At 39.7% G+C, this 21,775-nt stretch overlaps 3 protein-coding genes across 6 annotated transcripts; 1 reads left to right on the top strand and 2 right to left on the bottom strand.

The window, feature by feature from the left end:
* Positions 1-973: 973 nt before the first annotated feature.
* On the bottom strand, positions 974-5,792 carry LOC121792608 (UMP-CMP kinase 3-like). 4 transcript variants are annotated; one of them, XM_042190621.1, is made up of 10 exons: positions 5,651-5,791; positions 4,560-4,602; positions 3,449-3,503; positions 3,160-3,277; positions 2,731-2,887; positions 2,335-2,415; positions 1,972-2,079; positions 1,827-1,898; positions 1,397-1,444; positions 974-1,150 (listed from the first exon to the last, which is right to left on the bottom strand). In XM_042190621.1, exons 2-9 carry the CDS (start codon positions 4,587-4,589, stop codon positions 1,433-1,435), a joined length of 633 nt encoding a protein of 210 aa, XP_042046555.1. In that variant the 5' UTR covers positions 4,590-4,602; positions 5,651-5,791; the 3' UTR covers positions 974-1,150; positions 1,397-1,432. The 4 variants fall into 4 exon arrangements, with proteins under 4 accessions (XP_042046555.1, XP_042046553.1, XP_042046554.1 ...); XM_042190619.1 differs by lacking the exons at positions 974-1,150; positions 1,397-1,444 and having other exon boundaries at positions 1,520-1,898; positions 5,651-5,792; XM_042190620.1 differs by lacking the exons at positions 974-1,150; positions 1,397-1,444; positions 5,651-5,791 and adding an exon at positions 5,067-5,472 and having other exon boundaries at positions 1,520-1,898.
* A 3,162-nt stretch (positions 5,793-8,954) lies between these two features.
* Positions 8,955-10,020, bottom strand: LOC121772203. Its single transcript, XM_042169215.1, has 2 exons — positions 9,595-10,020; positions 8,955-9,513 (listed from the first exon to the last, which is right to left on the bottom strand). Exons 1-2 carry the CDS (start codon positions 10,015-10,017, stop codon positions 8,998-9,000), a joined length of 939 nt encoding a protein of 312 aa, XP_042025149.1. The 5' UTR covers positions 10,018-10,020; the 3' UTR covers positions 8,955-8,997.
* Positions 10,021-12,080: 2,060 nt separating this feature from the next.
* LOC121792607 (phosphatidylinositol N-acetylglucosaminyltransferase subunit P-like) lies at positions 12,081-21,668 on the top strand. Its single transcript, XM_042190618.1, has 4 exons — positions 12,081-12,271; positions 20,610-20,682; positions 21,192-21,313; positions 21,405-21,668. Exons 1-4 carry the CDS (start codon positions 12,154-12,156, stop codon positions 21,527-21,529), a joined length of 438 nt encoding a protein of 145 aa, XP_042046552.1. The 5' UTR covers positions 12,081-12,153; the 3' UTR covers positions 21,530-21,668.
* The last annotated feature ends 107 nt before the right edge of the window (positions 21,669-21,775 follow it).

Raw genomic sequence — 21,775 nt, 5'->3', positions numbered from 1 at the left:
GGACTTCCCACAATAATAAAAATTCACAAATTCACAAATATGCAATTTACGGAATTAAAATTTCGACATGAATACGGGAAAAATGCAACAACTTCATTAAAAACAAAAAAAAACATACATAATCATCTAAAAAAAATTTACATAATTTTGAAACAAGAAAAATACAACCCCCTAGCTTCGACAAATGTGACCCCCGTCTCACTCCTCGTCTTCCCCGTCGCCAGTGCAACGAGCCGTATATATAGATTTATAAAAAAAATTAAAATTAAAAAATGGGAAGTCCGCGCCGGACGTCTGCGCGTCGCCGCAATGGCGGACGTCGGCACGGACATCCCGCGACGACCGCGCCCCTCCCGTGTCCGCAAGCCACGGGCGTGTCCGCCCCTCTCTGCTTCAGTACTGGACGTCCCGCGCGCCCTTCCCCCGAAGCCTCTCCGACGTCCACCGGGAAGGGCGGCATTGCGGATGCTCTAAGCAAGGATCCACATTCCAAAAGTTTCACCAGATTATGGCCAAAATCAGCAACTCTTTTCCCTTCCTCAAGAAAAGGTTCCTTCCAGAGGCCACCGTGTACGACCGAGATTCGCAGAGATGGTACTGTGCCATATGACTGAATGACATCCGTGGCGGACACAGCTACCGGGAATTGGTGGATTGCAGCCACAGTTACCACGCCGAGTGTACTGATGCGTACAAGTTGTACAACCCAACTCCCTCAAATGTTTTCTCTAAATAATGAGAATCGATTATTGTTATCCTCTCCTTTCCAATATGCAATGCTTCTCTTAGGTGACCACATGATTGTTTCTTTTCTACTTTCTCTTCTTTTTTTGTAATTTTATCATAATTTTAACTTGATTATTAATTCAACTATGGTCCACGAAACTTCTCTACATTATTCTCTTTCATACTTTACTTTCTCTCCACTTTAACTATTTATTATCATTTTTTCGCAGAAAATGAAAGTGCCTTATTTTTCGTGGACGGATGGAGTAATTTATATTAGCAACATGAAACCAAAAGAAAAACAGGGTTTGACCACATGATTGGCCACTGATGAACTATAACAATTGCATTACAATAAAGCCTCCTCTCAGAAATAATCAAAATCTTAACATTAACAAATGACACCATTAACATCTCAAACCACCTGCAAATGCAATAAGAAGATTTCAACTTACATTCAAGTATTTAACCTCATGAGTCAAAACAAAACATAAGCATCGTGTATATTCTCATGGGATCGAGACCCCCGATTCAATATCGCGTTCAACATGCAGTTCTGAAATGAACTACGAGACTGAAATAAAATGGCGTTACCTTTCACCATTTTTAAGCTTTTAAATTTTTGGTTGAAACAGACTGTCAACAAATGTAAAACTAGAATAGATAGTACCTATGCTGGAATCAAATGCAATAATAAGCAGTGTCTTCAAGCAGCAACCTGCAGCAACACACAGGATAAAAACAAATTCAGTTACGACTTCGTGCCTCACATATTTCCATAGTTCATTCATCATTGCCATATAGAATATTACATTGAAAGGATGGAAAATATTTGCATATGTCTACACTGGTCATGTGGTGTGAAATAACCCTAGACTGATACATTAAAGACTTGACTTTTGTTCTCTTTTGTTACATAGATAAGTAACACAAAACAAAAGCTCGATCAGATATATACATATTATTCTGCTACACAAAATACGCTAGCTAGCCTAAGGTCACGAAGGCAATAAGCATCGCATCCAACTGCATTTTGTTGCACCATTTCTAAATTTCTTTCTCCTCATACATCTCCCAAAAACATCACGGTGGTGTTTTACCTTATCATCCAGTGAGGCGAAGACTTCTTTGACTGCCTCAAAAACTTCTTCAACTGGTTTGGAAGCATCAATCTGAGTTAAAGGACATGTCAGTTTCCACACCAATGCATTTTGGCCTCTGAGTGCGAAGAGTGAAACAAATTACCTTTCGAACCTTGCCTTTGGAATCGTAGTATTCAATCACTGGAAGGCTAGATTGTGTATACACCTTAAATCTCTTCCTTATTGACTCAATGTTATCATCAGCTCTACCCTTAAATTAGATAGAAGAACTGATGATGAGAGAAGGTAAGGCTAAATAAATTTCAAAATCAAGACGAAGATTATTGAAAAGATCTTGCATTATAAGGCAGTGGCACATGAAGCAGCATGTGCTGCGTGCTACACAGGCAGTTTGTACAGTTTTACTTCATGTCAATTTTCTACATAATATTATTTAGAGAATATATTTATACTATCATCATGACCAATGTGAAGTTTAGAGGCATGCAACAAAAGTATGTATAACCTGGTTTCTATTCAGCACACGCTTCTCCATTTCCTCCTCCGGGCAATCGAAGAAAAGTACAAATTCAGGCTCAATTCCAGTCTGCCAAGACAGAAAGCCAGGACTTATGTCATATAACATGAAACAGCTGGTAGCTATTTGTTCTGTTCTTCTACTCAGACACAAATTGATCAAATAAAACTTTACAACATGCAGCATGAGAAATAAATGAATTTCATTAATTGCAATATCTTTTAGTATATTAAGACTAGAAGACACATATACCAAAAAAAACGGTTATTATGTCATGTACATTTGTGACAGCATACAAAACGTAGACCTATATACTGGTAACATTTGTGTGTGTGTGTGTGTGTGTAGCTATAAACAGGAAGAGTGAAAGGTAAGAAGACATACAACAGATTCAAATGCTGCACGATTCTCCTCATTACGAGGAAAGCCATCAATAAGAAATTTGTCATTTCCACTTTCCGCCATTGCCCGCAGGAGAAGTTTGACTGTTACCTCTGAGGGTACAATTTGCCCATCCTCGATCATGTTCTTAATCATTTCCCTGCAGATCATAAAATGAAGAGAAAATCCCATTGATAAGAGTGGATATGCATGTAAGAAGTGAAAATTACGGAGTATAAAAATTCTCCTTGGAGTTTAGTCGCAAAGTATTTGGTGAATAAAAGTTTAATTGCAAGACCCATGTAGCTATAGAATATAACAGGTGAGCAAAGATAATGCCTTATTTAAAAAATGGAGGTAGAGTTTTATGCCATTTTCGGTGTGTATATTTATACTATCATTATATGGAAATAGTGTTAAAATAATTTGTACCCATTTTCAGAACCGGAATTTTGCTCTGCTCGGAGAAGATCACCAGCACTAAGGTGAGTATAACCAAAATGTTGAACAATATTTGCACATTGTGTGCCTTTACCACTGCCAGGGCCACCTGCTCAAATTTAACGAGGAAAAGATTTAAATTGTGGGGAATGAGGTACACGAACAGCCATAGAAGTTAACAGCATAACTTCGACATACAAATTTTGTTGGCTTATGGATGATTACCTAACTTCTGAACAACATTACTGCAGCATAATCACTTAGAAAATAGAGAACTCACCTAGAACAAAAACTACAGTGGGCTTCTTATCTGGGATCGAGCTCCCATTTACTTCCTACACGAAATTAGCTCGCATCAATTGTAGAAGTGTCATCATATTTATATTATACCAATAGTACAAGTATCACAATGGCCACTTCTTATGAAAAATATTGTCGTATATGATAACAATTCCTCTAGTCAAGAATTGCACATGAACCATTACTGAACATTTACAAAAAAATAGATCCTTTCCTACACTCTAATTAGTGACCTTAGTATAACACCTACCATAGACATGATCTTGTACTAATTGCTATACAATATATAGCAATTTTGCAACTGAAATCTTTTAAGTGTTAGATTTTGAGCGTCGACTGACCATGAAAGTAATTGTCATCACTTTTCTCACAAGCCAATTATCTCTCTCCATCCATCAGTTACCACAAGAACATTGTTGGAACACAGGTCAACAAATGGGATTCAGCCAGATAGGTTATGCAGATGTGAATGTGTCCTAGCATGCAAAATTAGATGCAACGCTACTTTCCGTAAATCATTCTGGCTTGAGATTTCTTTATATATCTTTTTATGCTGTTCATGAAGCCAAAATCATAATTCATAGACCACCATACTTATGTTTTCTCTCTTAAAGATAAGAAATGCCTAGAGTATACGGCAACAAATAAAATTTATGGAGTTTAATACTCTTGCTAAAAACTTAATTCTGAAATACTTGGATGGAACTTAAAACCTCAAAAATGAAACAAATGGTTCTTGATATGCGTGTAATACATAAAACTATCACATTTACAAGTACATGTTTTTTAAGACGTTGTACTTTTAACATTAAAAACAGAGAATAACTTCACTGGGAATAAACAACAAAAAGTAGATAACATATCTGGAAATGAAATCGACTTATCGGTTTATAATTATCAGGCTAGAATGTATGGTGTATCCTAGAAATATATACATTGGAGCAGTTTGAATTAGAATTCATAATTCTTTATCTTGTATTAGGAACAGGAAAACTCCGGAATTAGGTTTCACAGATATAGCATCAAGTTTTTAATTTGAAAAAGAAATACTATTCAAGAAGAACAAAAACAAGGAATATCCAAATACATACATTGTTTGCAGCATCACCAATAGTCCCCATGCCTCAGAAGTGTCTACATGCAAGCACATATGTAACATACGGTCAGATGCATGGTTTTGTTTAGCATAAAAATCAATCAAATAAGAAGAATAGCATAGCTGTTGGATAATGATTCTATCTCTTTTAGTATATAAGTTTGGATAACCCTCCCCTCTTATAAGTCATTTTAGGAGGGTGAGTGGCTATTTCTACAATAGAAGACAGCCTCAAACAATCAATGAAGATAATTTCAGAGCTAAGAAAATTGACCAATGTATGTAACCATCGAAAACTTTATGTGATTTTTAAGTATAAAATTCAGAAAATATTTTCCGTTAAAACAGTGATCATATGTCATGGCATCACAGAGAAGTATGAAAACATGACACAGGTTGAAGGTTAAATAACGTTATCGCATGACCAAAGCAAAAGATGCAAATGACAAGGAACTCTTTTTTAGCAACAATTGCTAGTAATTACAGTAACATGAAAGCGAACCTCGTATAGATATGCTCAAAAGGATGCATGAAGGTCTTTGAGAAGATTACAAAAAGGAAATTCAATGATGAAAAGTTCAATCTCCAGAGCCTATTTTATAGTTTGAAGAGAAACACAATTCATTTTTTCATAAAACATATACCTAACTTTTTGTTGTACTAAAAGAAATGGGATTACAATCCAGACAACCATTTGCTACTAAATGCAGATTACATCTTATCCAAATAAAAAAAATTCCAATTTACACCAAGCAAAAACCGTGTCAATATAAAAATGATCAGATTCTTTTTTAATAAATGAACAGAATATGTAGAAATCCTAATACGAAGTAGTTAAGTTCAAGGATTACTAGATTACTTCGAAACAGCTAACCAAGTATAAAATATTTCATAAGGAATCAAATTTCATACTCACAAAACGAGCGATAAGAAAACAAACCAAAAAAATCGTATCTTTACAAAAGGGGAGGTCACGGAATTAACTTTCTGCACGACTCCTCACCAAAATTTAGACAAAGAAGATTAATGTAAAGTGGTTTGGATGAAGAAATTGAAGAGAATCTAGAGAATCAACTCTTGTCTCACCTTGATTTTGTGCAAAATTCCAAGATCGAGGGAAACTTGTGGAGAAGTGGAGATCAGCGGAGAGGACAAGCAGCTAAAAATCAATATGCTCTGTATTTATAGATAGAGACAGAGAGAAATGATCTTGATTTTCTGCTTTTCAATCTCTGTGATTTTTATATCCAAATAAAAGTCGGGTTTTGTCGCGTATTTTACTTTTACTCACGGATTAAACTAAATAATTTTATTACCAAGAGTCCAAGATTAGTTAGGTATGGTAATTAGTAAATAATGAAAAATAAATTCGACATTCTAATCATGGTGTATATAATGAGGAATGTCTCTTATTATTCAAATCATGAGAGGGATTATGCTATCCAATATAGCGAAAACAATGCAGTTTAATATGAGCTATATATTCTGTTCAGATTCGTCGAATTTTCACGACAGATGTAGGATTTAGCTCATTTTGGACTTGTTATTTATTATTGGTCATAACATTAATAATAGTACTAGCTTTTATATAAATTATTTTAAATACACTAACTTGTGTGGAATGATGCTCAATGCTCAATACTAATTTAATCTACTCTTTATGCAGCTAAATAAGTACTGCTAGGTTTTTATGCTATTTTAGTAGTACATCGACAAAAAATAATTATGTTTATGGATAAAGGCCTACAAATGTTTCCTTGTTATTTCAATTTATTAAGTTTTTTTTATTATACTAGTATGACTTACCATTTTCTCCACTCTCACATGAGAAAAAATTCCCATAGTCCATATATACCAACCACGTGACAATCCTATTTGGTATGTCTCACTAATAAAATCTTGCCAAATGGAAATATATAGCATACATGGCCAAATTATTATAATAGCATAATATGATGTTTTAAGGAAAATTTTATAATTCTCATATATAAAATGATTATAATATTGCACTAAAATAATTATCATATTGCACCACCAATTTATTAATCGAGACTGCTATTCTTATATATTGATATATAAAATATATATTATATTTATTTATTTTATGGGGATATTTATCTTTTTTATTGATATATACATAAAATTATACTATATTAGCAACGCACACAATAAGTTTAATATATGAATGACTATACAATGAAGTTCTATTTTTTTCAATTTAGCATTACACATAAACTGTATACTATGTTAGGTTAAAATATTGATTAAGATAGTTAATACTTAATAATAATAACATGATCTGATGGATTTTATAATTTTATACAATAGACAACTATTTAATAGGGTATTCAAATTAAGGATTACAATCCTATTTTATGCAATTAAAATAAGATTATCTTAATAAAGAAACATCAACACAAATCTTAGAAGATAAAACTTTAGTGGCATAAATATGTGGTCTTTAATTTATAGTTACTTAACTGTAAAAAATAATTATAAAATAATGAAGATAAAAATTAAAAATACATAAAGATATAACAATAAATTATAAATATAGTCAAGAATATATTTACTTTACTTAAAAAAGACCAGATTTTGATACATAGAAAATGATGTGATGAACTATAAAAAATGAATAAATATGTACACAGGGAAAAAAACAAAGAAAAAAAAGCATAATACAAAAGTGTGCTTAACTTTTTTAATTGAAATGAACAATTAATAATTTAATGTATTGTGTGTATATATAGCTGTATGTTATATATGGGAATTATAAAATTTTCTGTAAAACATCATATTATGCCATTATAATCATTTGGCCATGTATGCTATATATTTCCATTTGGCAAGATATTATTAGTGTGACATACCAGATAGGATTGCCATGTGGTATAAATGGACTAGGGAATTTTTTTCTCCTCGCACAGGGCATATTACTACTACTATAAATTAGTAGTGTCATTAGTCATTATCATTTATCATTAAGATGAGTCTCTTCCTCTATTCATATTATACTAACTATTTTTGTTGAAAAAACCATAGTGCAGCTTGTTGTTTAAGAATGGATGAAGTAATCAACAGTATAAAATAAATAATACTCCTCCAAGATTAAAATTAAAATTTAAACTATAAATTTATCTACTCCTACATATAACCATTCGATGAATTCCAATTGCATCAATTTATAAATATAGTAATAATACCATTATTTATGCTTTGATGAATTTGTCTAATAATGTAATAAAATATAACTTACAACCCTAGCTATGTGTTGAACCCAACCTAAGATAATTATTTATTTATTTAACTAACTATTAATTGGACAGATAAGTATTTAAGATAATTTTATTAGTATAATTATGCTTGATTTTATGTGTTTCATAATATCAAATAATTAGAAATGTCCATATATAATTGGAAAGAGGAAAAGAGAAAATCGCGTATATAGGCCACTTGGCCTTTAAAATAACGTAAATGTACTCATTTTGTTATCAATTCCATTTATGGGAAAAACGCCGATGAAGTTGGCGTGTTTATAAGTAAAAACGCCAATAGTATTGGCGTGTCTTTAGGCAAAAACGCCAACTATGTTGGCGTTTTACAATGGCACCGTATCTTGCTCGTATTTTTAACCAAAATACTTAAATTTGAACACGCCAATCTGGATGGCGTCTTTAAGATATAAAACGCCAAGGTCATTGGCGTGTTTAAATAAAAAATGCCAACCTGATCGGCGTTTTTTGGTTGAACCATATTTCTCAGATCTCCCCCAAAATCGCAGACCCTCGTCACATTCCCTCCCTCCCCAAAACACGAAAAACCTTCCCACAGCTGAAAAACGCGAAAACGCTTGCCTTGGTCGGGTCAACCCGGTGGTGGATTGAAGCGTGTAGATTTCTATTTTGGTTCATTTCTTCAAATATTAGTACTCGCAATCAGTTAGTATAGCTAATTTTTAACTCATTCTTCCAAACATTAGTCTACCAATATTTGATGGATTATTATGATAGTATATATTGTTGTGTAATTTATATAATTATTTGATGGATTGTTATAGTATTATAAATTGTATTGTAATTAATAGAAATATTTTGACCAATTGTTATGGTATTATATGTTGTAGTATATATTGTAGTGTACTGTAAAGAAATATTTTTAACCAATATTTGTGTTTGACATTAACGTAGGAAAATTTGGCAAAATTTTTCCCAAGTTAAAAACGCCAATTGGAGTGGCGTTTTATACAAAATCTTAGTGACATAAAAAGGCCAACTGGGAATGGCGTGTTTGTTCCTATCGTCGACCAATAAGTAATATAAAGAGTTCAAAATATCAATATGAATACGTGTAAAAAGAGGATTTATCAAATTGCTAATATAACGAGTTCAAATCAATGAAAAACCACCAATATCAATAGAAAGTATCAAATTAGTTTAATCATCTCGCCGTTTCCGCATAAACAAACCCCGTATCCCCTTCCCAATTTTGGATGTAGATCTAGGGATCCTTGAGGGAGGAGTATATTGAACAACAGCGTTCTCTAGATCCACCCCAAAAAAGTCATCTTGCACAGACGACCGTGGTGGAGAAGTGGGGACATCACTGAGGCCAATGTCGTCGCCGGTACCACCGGTGTGGCTGACAGAATGACGGCCTCGAACTGCAGATCTAGGTGGAGGTGGTTCCACAAAATCGTCATCGGAGCGGTGTACGGGCTGAGATGACGACTCTCCGCAGGCGGTTTTCTTTTTGGTTCGTCGTTTTGCCTTTTGCCTTACGGGTACGTCCACGTCCATTGCAGAGCGCTGCGAAGGACGGTAGTCCATCCGCTCAGCCTCCCCGGATATCCGCAGTCCTTCTTCAATCATCCTCGAAATGGTTCCCAAAGCCGGATGTTCTGTCGTATCTTGGCCACTTAGAAAGTGGCGCACGTTGTGAAGTGTCTCCACCTACAATTATCAAAGTTAAATACATATCATAATATGAATTTAAATAATTAACTAGGGTTTGGTTAAGTATGAATAATTTACCGCGAATCTATGAGAAGATGCCGTTTCGTGGAAGCCCTGTTCAGCATGCACACCGGGTTTGGTTAAATACACCACAGTTATCTGCCGAAACCAATCCATATATTCTTCGGTTGCAACAGGCTCATCACTGTACTCCAGATCAGTCCACACCAAAAAGTGCATGTTGTCCCACTCCTGTATATAATTGGCGTGCCAATCAACCCAATTTCGACCAGCTTTTCCACGGCGATCCTGTTTCGCAAAATCAGTACTGTGGAACCGGGGGAGTTGCGGGATATACGGTTGGACAATCCCAAATTGGCGCAACACTCGGTGTGGTAGGTGTGGCTCAGCCAGATTCCAGCAAATAAGCGTTGTTATCGACATCCATACAGGACGACCGGCATCACAACTTTCCGGCAACTGCCGTTGGAGATAAGGCATCCAAATAAACTACATGTAACACAAATTTATTCAAATTAATTTCAATAAAAAACAACAAACAAAAAACAATTTATAAGTATATGAAGTACCTGGTTGGCATGCGTCATGGAGAACTGATCTCGGAAATTTTCAATACAATGTCCGGGTGCTTTTACATATGACTCCGGACCATTCCATCTACAAAATGTAAATTATGAGCGAATAACTCGAAGATTGATGAACATAAAGCTTAAAAAATGAATTAGTGAACAACTTACGCGCTTGCACATGGTAGATAGTCTGTATGCACGGGATCTAGCATCCTCGGTCTAATATTTGGGATTCTCTCCCAAGCCCACAGCTGTAATAGAGTTAAGGCTCCCCCGACATCCGTCCTCTTAGCAACGGCAGCTTCACACAAATTGTGGTACAAGCAAGCAAGCGTCGCACCACCCCAGCTATAGGTAGAACACCGTTCTATATCCATGAAAAATTGCAAGTAGAAGAACGGAATTTTATTTCCGGTGGCATTCGGGATCATCAGACCACCAAGTAATAGCAGACAGTAGATACGAGCCCGCTGAGCATATATGTTGTGTTCGTGCTCATCATTCAGCTCAATCCTCAATTGACGCGATAAGCTTGTCTGCTTAAAAGCCATTTCCTTCAACTCGGATGCGTCCGGTATGAATCCTAGAAAATCCAAACACCTGTCCTGCCAATATCCTGGTTGTGTCGGGGGGATGTAACCCGTCACAGCCTCTCAATCAACTTTCAGGCCACATAAAACCTCCACGTCTTCCAATGTTACAGTCGCTTCACCGACTGGGAAGTGAAACGTGTGAGTCTCTGGCCTCCAACGTTCAATCAAAGCGGTGATCAGATGGTGGTCAATTTCCTTTGGCTGACACCGCCGAACCCCATCTGGTCCACTAGTGCCAGAACACAATGATGTATGAGAACATTCCAAATTATTCCTTCATATCGTCGGCAGCGTACGTATTCGGATGGAACTCCTGCCCATATGTTATTAGAGACGTGTTGTCTCTGAAGATACAGTACAGAAGGATCCGCAGGACCACACGCAAGCCGACGAGCAGAAGTCGAAGATGATGCCATAATTTACCTACACAGCATTCATAATCCAAATTTAACATTTACCAAACATAAATCATTTCAATAATTACATACAATACACAAATTCACCTACACAACATTTCACATCCAAAATCATAACACAATTCATCTACACAAAATTGACAATTTCAATTACAAATTTGTCCAACCTAACAAATTCAATTTGTCCAATTTCAAATTGCCCAGCCTAACAATATACATCAACCAAAACCCACATAAACCAAATCAATTTGCCCAATTTTTTTGCTATAACAACCCTAGGGTTTAGGTTTATAATCAATTTTATATATAAATTCACTTAAATCCAAATAATCCAACATAATAATCAACACTAATGTCATTCAAACAATCCAAAATGCATAATATTTCAACTCAATTCACAACCCATTACAAACCCTAGCTAACTATCCAACAATTACTCTAATAATGTAAAAGATAAGCATACTAACCGAAGAAAATATATGAATCTGGGGAAGAATAGCACCGATTGATGAATGGAGGGTGAAATCACGGAGAGGAGGGCGAATTCGCGGAGATTGGCGCTGCTTGGAGAAAAATCGCAAAGTGTGAGGCTGCTGTGATGTTTTCGCGATTTGGGGGTGGAGGCTGCTGGTATATCAGTCTGTTCAAACACGCCACTCAAATTGGCGTTTTTCGCTTAAACACGCCGATGTTATTGGCGTCTTTGCTTGTAAACACGCCGATGTCATTGGCGTGTTTTAACGTAATGATCATTGGAAAGAATACGCCCAAAATACGGCACAAGTAAAAAACGCCAATATAGTTGGCGTTTTTGCGTAAAGACACGCCATTACTATTGGCGTTTTTACTTATAAACACGCCAACTTCATCGGCGTTTTTCCCATAAATGGAATTGATAACAAAATGGGTACATTTACGTTATTTTAAAGGCCAAGTGGCCTATATACGCGATTTTCTCAAGGAAAAGGTAAAATTTGAGATAGAAATGTTGAAGTGAAGGAGCAGAGTGCAATAGCCCATAATCCATTGAAAATTGAAATGGATTCAGCGACTACTCCTCTAACAAAATCAGACTCCGATGCCCCATCCCTCCGTGGATCCATGCTTTCTCAACTCTATGGCTTCCTCGCCTCCATCTCCGCTTTCGTTGCCGTAGGTTTGATTGCTACTGCTTTTCACTCATTTTATTAATTCTGATTCCATCACCTACCTATCTCAATCGTGTTGTTGATTGGAGCACAAATATATAAAAATTCCCAATCTTGTTCCTGCAAAACACACACACAATTTGCCCCCGCAATATTTCTTTGATTAGCTGCTGCTAGCTACCACTGTGCAATGTTGATGTATTGTGGTGATAGATGCAGGTTGAAATCTAAGGAATTTTCATCTATGTTATTCAAACCAAAACCTTACTAGATTCTTACAGTTACTAGGGAGCTGCTAAATCATCATTTGTTTGTGCTTTAATTGTCTATGCTTTTCTTCATAGCTAATTAACATGTGGAAAAATTACTAATGGCTTTACTGTTTAATTTGAGAGTGATGGAGTACGTACTAAACAAGCCCAACAGCAGTAAAGCCCAAGAAAGAGTATCAGTTCGGCATGACTAAAGAGTTCAGTTCGGCACAACCAAAGAGTTCGGCCCCAGCCTACAGCTCGGTAAAAGCCAACCAAAAACTCTGCTCTCAGGTCGGCATCAAGCTCTACTCTCAGATCGGCAAAAGCTGCTCGGCAATAATTCAGCAGTTCGGTCTCAGTATTCGACCGAACTGGGAGATAGTGGACTCATGCAGAACCTCCACGACCTCCACTACACCCACGATCTATTTAGTGGTGTCAAGCAGTCATTAACTCATGCAGGATAGTGGACCCATGCAAGATCGCCACGATCTCCACGACATCCACTACCTAGTAAATAGCTGCATGCCACGATCTTGGTCCTTGGTATAAATAGAACCTAGATCAGATAGATAGGGTTACATTCTCTCGATCTCTAGAGATAAAATACAAAATAGCAAGTCTGTATTGTAAGCTGTAGAAAACAGATCAAGCAATACAACTCTGCCCTCTTTTCTTCCCGTGGACGTAGATTTACCTCAGTAAATCGAACCACGTAAATTCATTGTGTCGTGATCTGCATCTTCCTGCATTCATCACTAACATCAAATTTTCGCGGAACCATCACTGGCGCCGTCTGTGGGAAACAGAGAACCAAATTTGTGATAAAGCGAATTTTTGACCCTTTTTCCACCCCAAAAAAATGCATACCAGATCACATAACACCCATAATACCGTTCGTGATAACCGTGAGGAAGCTAGTCCAGCTCGCAGGTCTGAAAAACGGCCTCGGGAGACATCTACCTCCGGTTCTCACGAAGAAGGAACAAGCCACTCCAGGAGTCATCGCACCGAGTCTTCCCAGCAGCCCGATTTAAATGAAGCTGTCAAGCTGTTCTTGGCCGAGAAGCAGGAGGAGTTCTTAACCTTCCTGCAGAAGAGCCAACAGCCGGAGAAGACAACGACGGATTCTCCCTCCTCATCTAGGCATGAAAGTCACTACCGCAGTAGTGACGTGTCTTCCAGGAGAAAGAATCCTCAACCCCGACATGTTCCTGTTCCTCCTCGGTACCGGAACCACAGGAGAACTCCATCTCCTCCGTACCGAAGAGATGTCGGGTTCGCCATGTACGGAGCATTAAAGACTCCGTTCTCGGACGATATCACCCGAACTCCTTTGCCGCGGAACTACCGAACTCCGTCGATAACCTATGACGGACTCGTGGATCCTCATGATTTCTTGGGGCGCTATCAATATAACATGGCGAACCAGGGTCTCAACGAGGTCCACATGTGCAAGCTGTTCCCCGAGCTGCTCATCGGGAACGCCAGAAGGTGGTTCGACAGCCTTCCTCAAGGCAGCATTAGATCCTACCGAGATCTAATGGATGCTTTCCACAGGAGGTTCTTTCAGAAAGCAGAAGCCCGGATCACTTCGGCTCAGCTGCTTTCTATTCGTCAAGGTCGCGACGAAAAAATCAGCGACTTTATGACAAGATTCCACAAGGAATGCCTGCAAGTAGACGATCTCAACGATCTGCTTGTCATCTCGGCATTCCAAAATGGAATCCTGCCTGGAGCTCTCTACAGGAAGCTCGTTGAGTGCGGTCCGCAGACAGCTCAGGAAATGTGGGACATTGTGGACCAGTACTCCCGGGCCGATGAGGCAGACCGTCGCAAACGGTCGTTAGACAGCTCATCGTCCCGAGGAGACAGAAGGAAGCCCGATCATAGCGATCAGGGGCATCCTCGCCGGACTCCATTTGAAAGAATTCAAAGAGCTCCGGTGCGAGACAGATTGGGACCCCGTCTCAACCCCGAGAAGCCGCCTGCTCAGTTCGTACCGCTGAACAAGTCAAGAGCGGAAATTTTCGAACTACATTCCGATATGTTCGAAAGACCAAAGCGGATGACGAAATCAGCCGTGCGGCGACCTCAGGATCAATATTGCTCCTTCCATCAAGCCCACGGACACGATACCGAGGAGTGCCGAGATTTGGCTGCAGGTATTGATGTTCTTGTGAAAACAGGAACGTTAAAAAAATACCAAAGCAAGCAGCCGAAAAAGAACAAAAGGCAGAGAGGTGCGAACTGCAATCCTCAGGATCCGAAAAGGCATGAGGATCCCGAAGACGACGACGAGCCGCAATATGATGGAGTAATCCAGACTATTGATGCTCTCCCTGCCGGGAAGACTAAGTCGTCCCTAAAAGCAGAACGCAGAGGTTCCAATCAAGAGGAACCGACACATAAAAGGCTGAAGAAAGACGAAGTGATTACATTTTCAGATGCCGATCCCGTCCCAGCCATCTCTCCTCACCAAGACGCTATTGTCATTCAAGCCGGAGTGGCAAATAAACTGATCCACAGAGTATTTGTGGATACAGGAGCGTCAGTCAGCATTCTTTTTAAAGAATGTTTCGATAAAATGGAAGTGGATCCAGCTCGGCTCAGTCCGGCTCCGCTTCCTCTGAAAAGTTTCGCCCAGGAGGACACCCGCCCGGAAGGTATTATCAGCCTTCCAATCACGGTGGGAAAAGCGCCTACAAGCTCCAATACGATGATCGAGTTCTTTGTGGTGAAAGCTCGGTCCCCGTACAACATCATCCTGGGGAGAGACTGGCTCAACACAGTTCGGGCCGTTTGCTCTACTTATCACCTCACCATCAAGATCCCCACTAAAGGTGGGATAGCGGTCATCCGAGGTGACCAAAAGAGAGCAAAGGAATGTCTGCAAATTGCGCTTAGAAGTGCCGAGCAGTCAGATCGGCACCACCAAGCATAGCAATCACAGCGGCCGGAGTCAGAGGCGATGACCGAAGTCATACCGGAGCCGAACTCAATGACAGTTCAGCTGTACGAAGACGATCCATCCAGAACGGTTAAGATCGGCTTCGCGGGAACGCCTCTACTTCGGGAAAAAACCATCCAGCTCCTCAAGGAGTATAAAGACGTCTTTGCATGGTCTCCGTTGGACATGACCGGAGTGCCCCCCGAGGTAATCACTCATCGGTTAAATATTGATCCTTCGGTCCGGCCGATAAAACAGAAGCAAAGACTCTTTGCGGCAGAACGAAGTCAAGTCATCCATGACGAAGTCCGTCAATTATTGAAGGCGGATGTGTTATTCGAAGTGAAGTATCCTTCGTGGGTGGCCAATCCTGTCATGATCAAGAAAAAGGAAGGAGGATGGCGGATGTGCATAGATTTCACCGATCTAAATAAGCACTGTCCCAAAGATTGCTATCCCCTTCCGAACATAGATAAAAAAGTAGAAGCTTTGATAGGCTTCGAAATTTTCTGTTTTCTTGATTTATACAAAGGATATCACCAAGTGTTGATGGATGAGAGTGACGCTCCGAAAACAGCTTTCATTACCGATTTCGGCATTTTCGCTTATAAAAAGATGCCATTCGGTTTAAAGAATGCCGGAGCCACTTATCAAAGGATGGTAGACAAGCTTTTTCGGCACCTGATTGGAAAGGAGGTCGAAGTGTATGTTGACGATATAGTCGTCAAAAGCAAAAGCACTTCGGAGTACGAGCACAACCTCAAATCCACTCTCAACGTACTCAAGAAAGCCAACCTCAAACTTAATCCCCAAAAGTGTACCTTTTTGGTAGATTCGGGAAAGTTTCTGGGTTGTTGGGTTTCAAAGGACGGACTCAAGGCAAACCCCTCAAAAGTTCAAGTCGTTCAGAACATGGCAATGCCGAAGTCCATACATGACGTGCAAAGGCTAACCGGATGTCTAGCCGCACTGAATCGATTCCTTTCCCAAGCAGCCGAAAAGCAACTGCCGTTCTTCAAGGTGTTGAAAAAGGCACCAAAGTTCGAGTGGGGAGCCGAGCAGAAAAAGGCCTTTGACGAGCTCAAAAGTTATCTAGCCGAGCTTCCTATTCTCTCTGCTCCAACAGAAGCCGAAGTAATATTCTTATACTTAGCGGCATCAGATCAAACCATCAGCGCGGTGCTTGTACGAGAAGAAGGCCTAAAGCAGTTTCCCATCTACTTTACAAGCCGAGCATTAAGAGGTCCAGAAACAAGGTATCAACCTCTGGAAAAAATTGCTCTGGCGTTAGTAAATGCAGCAAGGAGACTGCGGCCATACTTCTATGCTCACAAGGTATGCGTCTTAACCGATCTGCCTCTTCGGCAAGTTTTGACCAAGCCAGAAGCATCAGGCAGAATCGCCAAATGGGCCATAGAGCTGGGAGAACACTCAATCGAGTACCTACCTCGAAAAGCCATCAAGGGACAAGCCTTGGCAGATTTTCTTGCAGAGGCCAAGTTCGATCAAGCAATCCCTGTCATTGCCGAACAGAAAAATTCTGCTAATGCCGAACTAGCACAGCCCTTGGAATCCGAAGTAGAGCCGTCAGACTGCTGGAGCGGATTCGTAGATGGAGCTTCAAACAAGATGGGAAGTGGAGCTGGTATTTTACTCGTCGCTCCCGACGGACACGAGGTAACCTACTCACTTCGGTTCCTATTCCCCACTACTAATAATGAAGCCGAGTACGAAGCCCTCCTGGCCGGACTCCAGTTAGCGCAAAGTCTGCTCGTCAAATCTCTCAAAGTCCATTGTGATTCACAAGTCATAGTAAATCACATGTTGGGTACAAGTGAAGCCCGTGACGAGAGAATGAAGAAGTATTTGGACAAAGCGCAAAACTTCAGCCGAAGTTTCTCCTATTTTCGGATAATCCGTGTTCCCAGAGCGGAAAATAGCCGAGCAGATACCTTAAGTAAGTTGGCCTCAGATCCGAGCTCAAAGGCGGAAGAATTAATGCATCGAAGCATTGATGAAGCCGAGGTACATTCAGTATCCAACTCGCCGGACTGGATGACGCCGATCTTGCAGTATCTGGATCAAGGACAATTGCCCGAGGATAAGAGAGAAGCTCGGAAGATCACATGCCGAGCACTTCGGTACGAACTTCATGAAGGAGTCCTCTTTAGAAAGTCTTACCTCCAGCCGTTATTGCGGTGCGTAGGACCAGAAGAGACGGACTACATCCTCAGAGAAGTTCATGAAGGATCGTGCGGCAGCCACATCGGAGCTAGAGCTTTAGCTAAAAAAGTTCTAAGATGGGGATATTATTGGCCAACCTTGGTACAAGAAGCAGTGCAGCTCGTCAAGACATGCCCGAAGTGCCAAATCCATGCAAATATCCCAAGGATGCCGCAGACCGATCTATTCACTATGCAAAGCCCTTGGCCTTTCATGCAATGGGGCATAGACATAGTGGGACCACTTCCTCAAGCTCCTCGGCAAATGAAATTCCTAATCGTTGCCGTGGACTACTTTACAAAGTGGGTGGAAGCTGAACCATTAGCTACGATAACGAGCTCGAAGGCATTGGATTTCGTCTGGAAGAACATAGTGTGCCGATTTGGCATACCCCACATCCTCATCTCGGATAACGGGACTCAGTTCACCGACAAGACGTTCAAGAATTGGTGCCAAGAGCTGAATATTCAACAGCGGTTCACTTCGGTCTCTCATCCACAAGCAAACGGACAAACGGAGGTAACAAATCGTATCCTGGTGAAAGGGTTAAAAGCTCGGTTAGAACAAGCCAAAGGACAATGGGTAGAAAATCTCCCTCAAGTCCTATGGTCCTACCGAACTACACCCACAACCTCCAACGGTGAAACTCCGTACAGTCTTGTGTACGGCACTGAAGCCGTGATTCCGGTGGAGATCGGCGTACCCAGTCCCCGAACTCTAAATTTCTCCTCAGAAATGAATGACGACGGACTGAGAGCCGAGCTAGATCTTGCCGAAGAAAGAAGAGAATTGGCATGCATAAAAGCAGCCAAGTACAAGGAGCAAGTAGCCCGGTATTACAACCAAAGGGTGAAGAAGCTACAATTTCAAGTGGGAGATCTCGTCCTGAGAAACAACGAAGTAAGCCGAGCAGAAAAGCTGGGCAAGCTCGAACCCACATGGGAAGGTCCGTATCGGGTGTCAGAAGTCCTCGGCAAAGGGTCTTACAAATTGGCTCACATGTCAGGAGAACAGGTACCCCGAACATGGCACATTTCCAACCTCAAAAAGTTCCATTTGTAAGAGACAGTCCGGTCAGTCAGTCTTGAGTCTTGTTCAGTCAATGTGCTTTCTTTGGTTTGCTTGGTCTTTATTTGTCTCTGTGCGTTTTGTCTATATGCGTTTTATCTGTCTCTGTGCGTGTCGTCTCTTACAAATATTACTGAGGTATCTTGTTCTTCGAAGGCTGATCCCCTTCTTAGAACATATACAAGCTAAACAATTGTGAGTCAAAGCTTCTACAGAAGATACAAGACCACAATTCAGCTTAAACAAGCAGTTCGTCTGAAACGAGCTGCAACAAGCCAACAATTGTGAGTCAAAGCTTCTACAGAAGATACAAGACCACAATTCAGCTTAAACAAGCAGTTCGTCTGAAACGAGCTGCAACAAGCCAACAATTGTGAGTCAAAGCTTCTACAGAAGATACAAGACCACAATTCAGCTTAAACAAGCAGTTCGTCTGAAACGAGCTGCAATAAGCCAACGATTGTGAAGTCAAAGCTTCTAAAGAGGATACAAGACCACAATTCGGCTTAAAAATCAAGCACTTCGTCTGAAACGAACTGCAACGAAAGTCCGATTCTCGCGATAAAACTTGCCTGAATTAGGACAAGGGAAAGTCCGATCCACGCGATAAAACTCGCCGAATTAGGACAAGGGAAAGTCCGATCCCCAAATTAGGACAACGGAAAGTCCGATCCGAGCGATAAAACTCGCCAAATTAGGACACAAGCTTAGTCCGGTCAAAGATGTTTATTTCATCAGACCAAAGACGAGTCCAGTCAAAGATGTTTATTTCATCAGACCAAAGACGAGTCCGGTCAAAGAAGAGTTCACTTCATAAGACCGAGGACAAACATCAACTTACCCCGTACCTTTATTCAGAATGCCGAACTAATTCACTTCGCTTTCCGGGGGGGGTAGTGATGGAGTACGTACTAAACAAGCCCAACAGCAGTAAAGCCCAAGAAAGAGTATCAGTTCGGCATGACTAAAGAGTTCAGTTCGGCACAACCAAAGAGTTCGGCCCCAGCCTACAGCTCGGTAAAAGCCAACCAAAAACTCTGCTCTCAGGTCGGCATCAAGCTCTACTCTCAGATCGGCAAAAGCTGCTCGGCAATAATTCAGCAGTTCGGTCTCAGTATTCGACCGAACTGGGAGATAGTGGACTCATGCAGAACCTCCACGACCTCCACTACACCCACGATCTATTTAGTGGTGTCAAGCAGTCATTAACTCATGCAGGATAGTGGACCCATGCAAGATCGCCACGATCTCCACGACATCCACTACCTAGTAAATAGCTGCATGCCACGATCTTGGTCCTTGGTATAAATAGAACCTAGATCAGATAGATAGGGTTACATTCTCTCGATCTCTAGAGATAAAATACAAAATAGCAAGTCTGTATTGTAAGCTGTAGAAAACAGATCAAGCAATACAACTCTGCCCTCTTTTCTTCCCGTGGACGTAGATTTACCTCAGTAAATCGAACCACGTAAATTCATTTGTCGTGATCTGCATCTTCCTGCATTCATCACTAACATCAAATTTTCGCGGAACCATCAGAGAGAACTGGCATCTTCAGCTTAGAGTTTTGAGTCTCAACTTGTCTTAGCAGTTGCTTTTAATTTATGTAAGAGGTTGATTAGAATTAAGGTGGCATTTAATTTTTCTTTTTCTCTCAAGATACGATCTTTCACAGGCATTTTGAATAATTGTATAGGTATATATTCCTGACTAATGATGGTTGATAGGAATGGATTGTTCCTGAATCATGATCTTGACACGTCAAGATGCAGATTCTGTTTTTACTTAGAGCTGAAAATCTTTGGTTTGGAGATACATAAGGTGGCATTGAGTTTCTCTCTTTAACAGGCATTTTCGCTATAAGGGCATATGTTCCTGACTATTGGTTGCTGTATATAGGAATTGATTACTACCCTAGCAGGTTAGTTCTGTAGAATATATGCTTGCCCTTTATCATTCCACACTTTTGTGCGCTTTATCATTTTACACTTTTGAGCTTTATTCGAATTCCCTCAACACTACTTGCTATGCTCAAAGCTACTTTATTGGACTAAATGTTCTTATCTTGTGAAAAAGAACAAAGTGGTTATAAATTGTGGGTGCAATTCAAAATTGATACATATTTCATCTTAGTTTACAACCCGATTAGATCATGATGTATGTGAACAATGTGGAAGAACAGTAAAAAAATGCATATATCTTAGGCAGGGTATTATCTATGTACTTTAAACCAAGAGGCTTGAAACTTGACAACTCATGCCATTAGGCTAGAGAATATTATTATTTTTTAGTAAGAAAGTGTACACGATCTTTTCTTGATATAACTCAAGATCCTTAATGTGCCAAGATTATAACATTTGTGCTATCGAGCATAGAAAGTGTTTATAGATTAGGTCTCAGATCTAGTGATCATCACCATACGTTTATCAGGTATTGGGAGCTAGGCGTGCCAACATATGTAATGGTGATGATTGTTGTAGCGATTGTATCGTATACAAGCCTCAACTTTTTGGCTACTCCTCCTCCTCCTACCTCCATGAAGTTGATTTTTGGTACATAATTTTGAACATATTCCTTTACAACTAAGCTTAGGAATTGGACTTTAGCTCATATTTTTAACTTCTACTGTATGTACTTATGCAGATGACTACAGTGAGGATATATTGACAGGCCTCCCTATAACGGATGATGGCGAGCCAGCCATTGAGCCTTCATCTTACATGAGCATCGACCAAGTTAGTCAAATGTTTGATGACCTAAACTCATGACCCTACCCTGCAAGGATGACCTACAATTTTCTTTTCGTGAGTTTGGCGTTTGTTAAACTAAGTAGTATCTGATTATGTAACTTCAAAATTTGTATCAGGCAATCTTCACAAAAGAAAAAGGAACAAAATGTTTCCTGCATGCAATCTGTTCACTCATTTTCCTTACTTTAAAACAAAATTCTTTGTTGATATGTTGTGAGCGTAGAATGGTGACAAATGTTTAGAGAATATAAAAAGCAAAATTTT

Source organism: Salvia splendens, chromosome 2 (assembly GCF_004379255.2).
Source record: "Salvia splendens isolate huo1 chromosome 2, SspV2, whole genome shotgun sequence".
Taxonomy (NCBI): Eukaryota; Viridiplantae; Streptophyta; class Magnoliopsida; order Lamiales; family Lamiaceae; genus Salvia; species Salvia splendens.
Note: the sequence above shows the minus strand (reverse complement) of the source record. Positions and strands in the feature narration are given on the sequence as shown.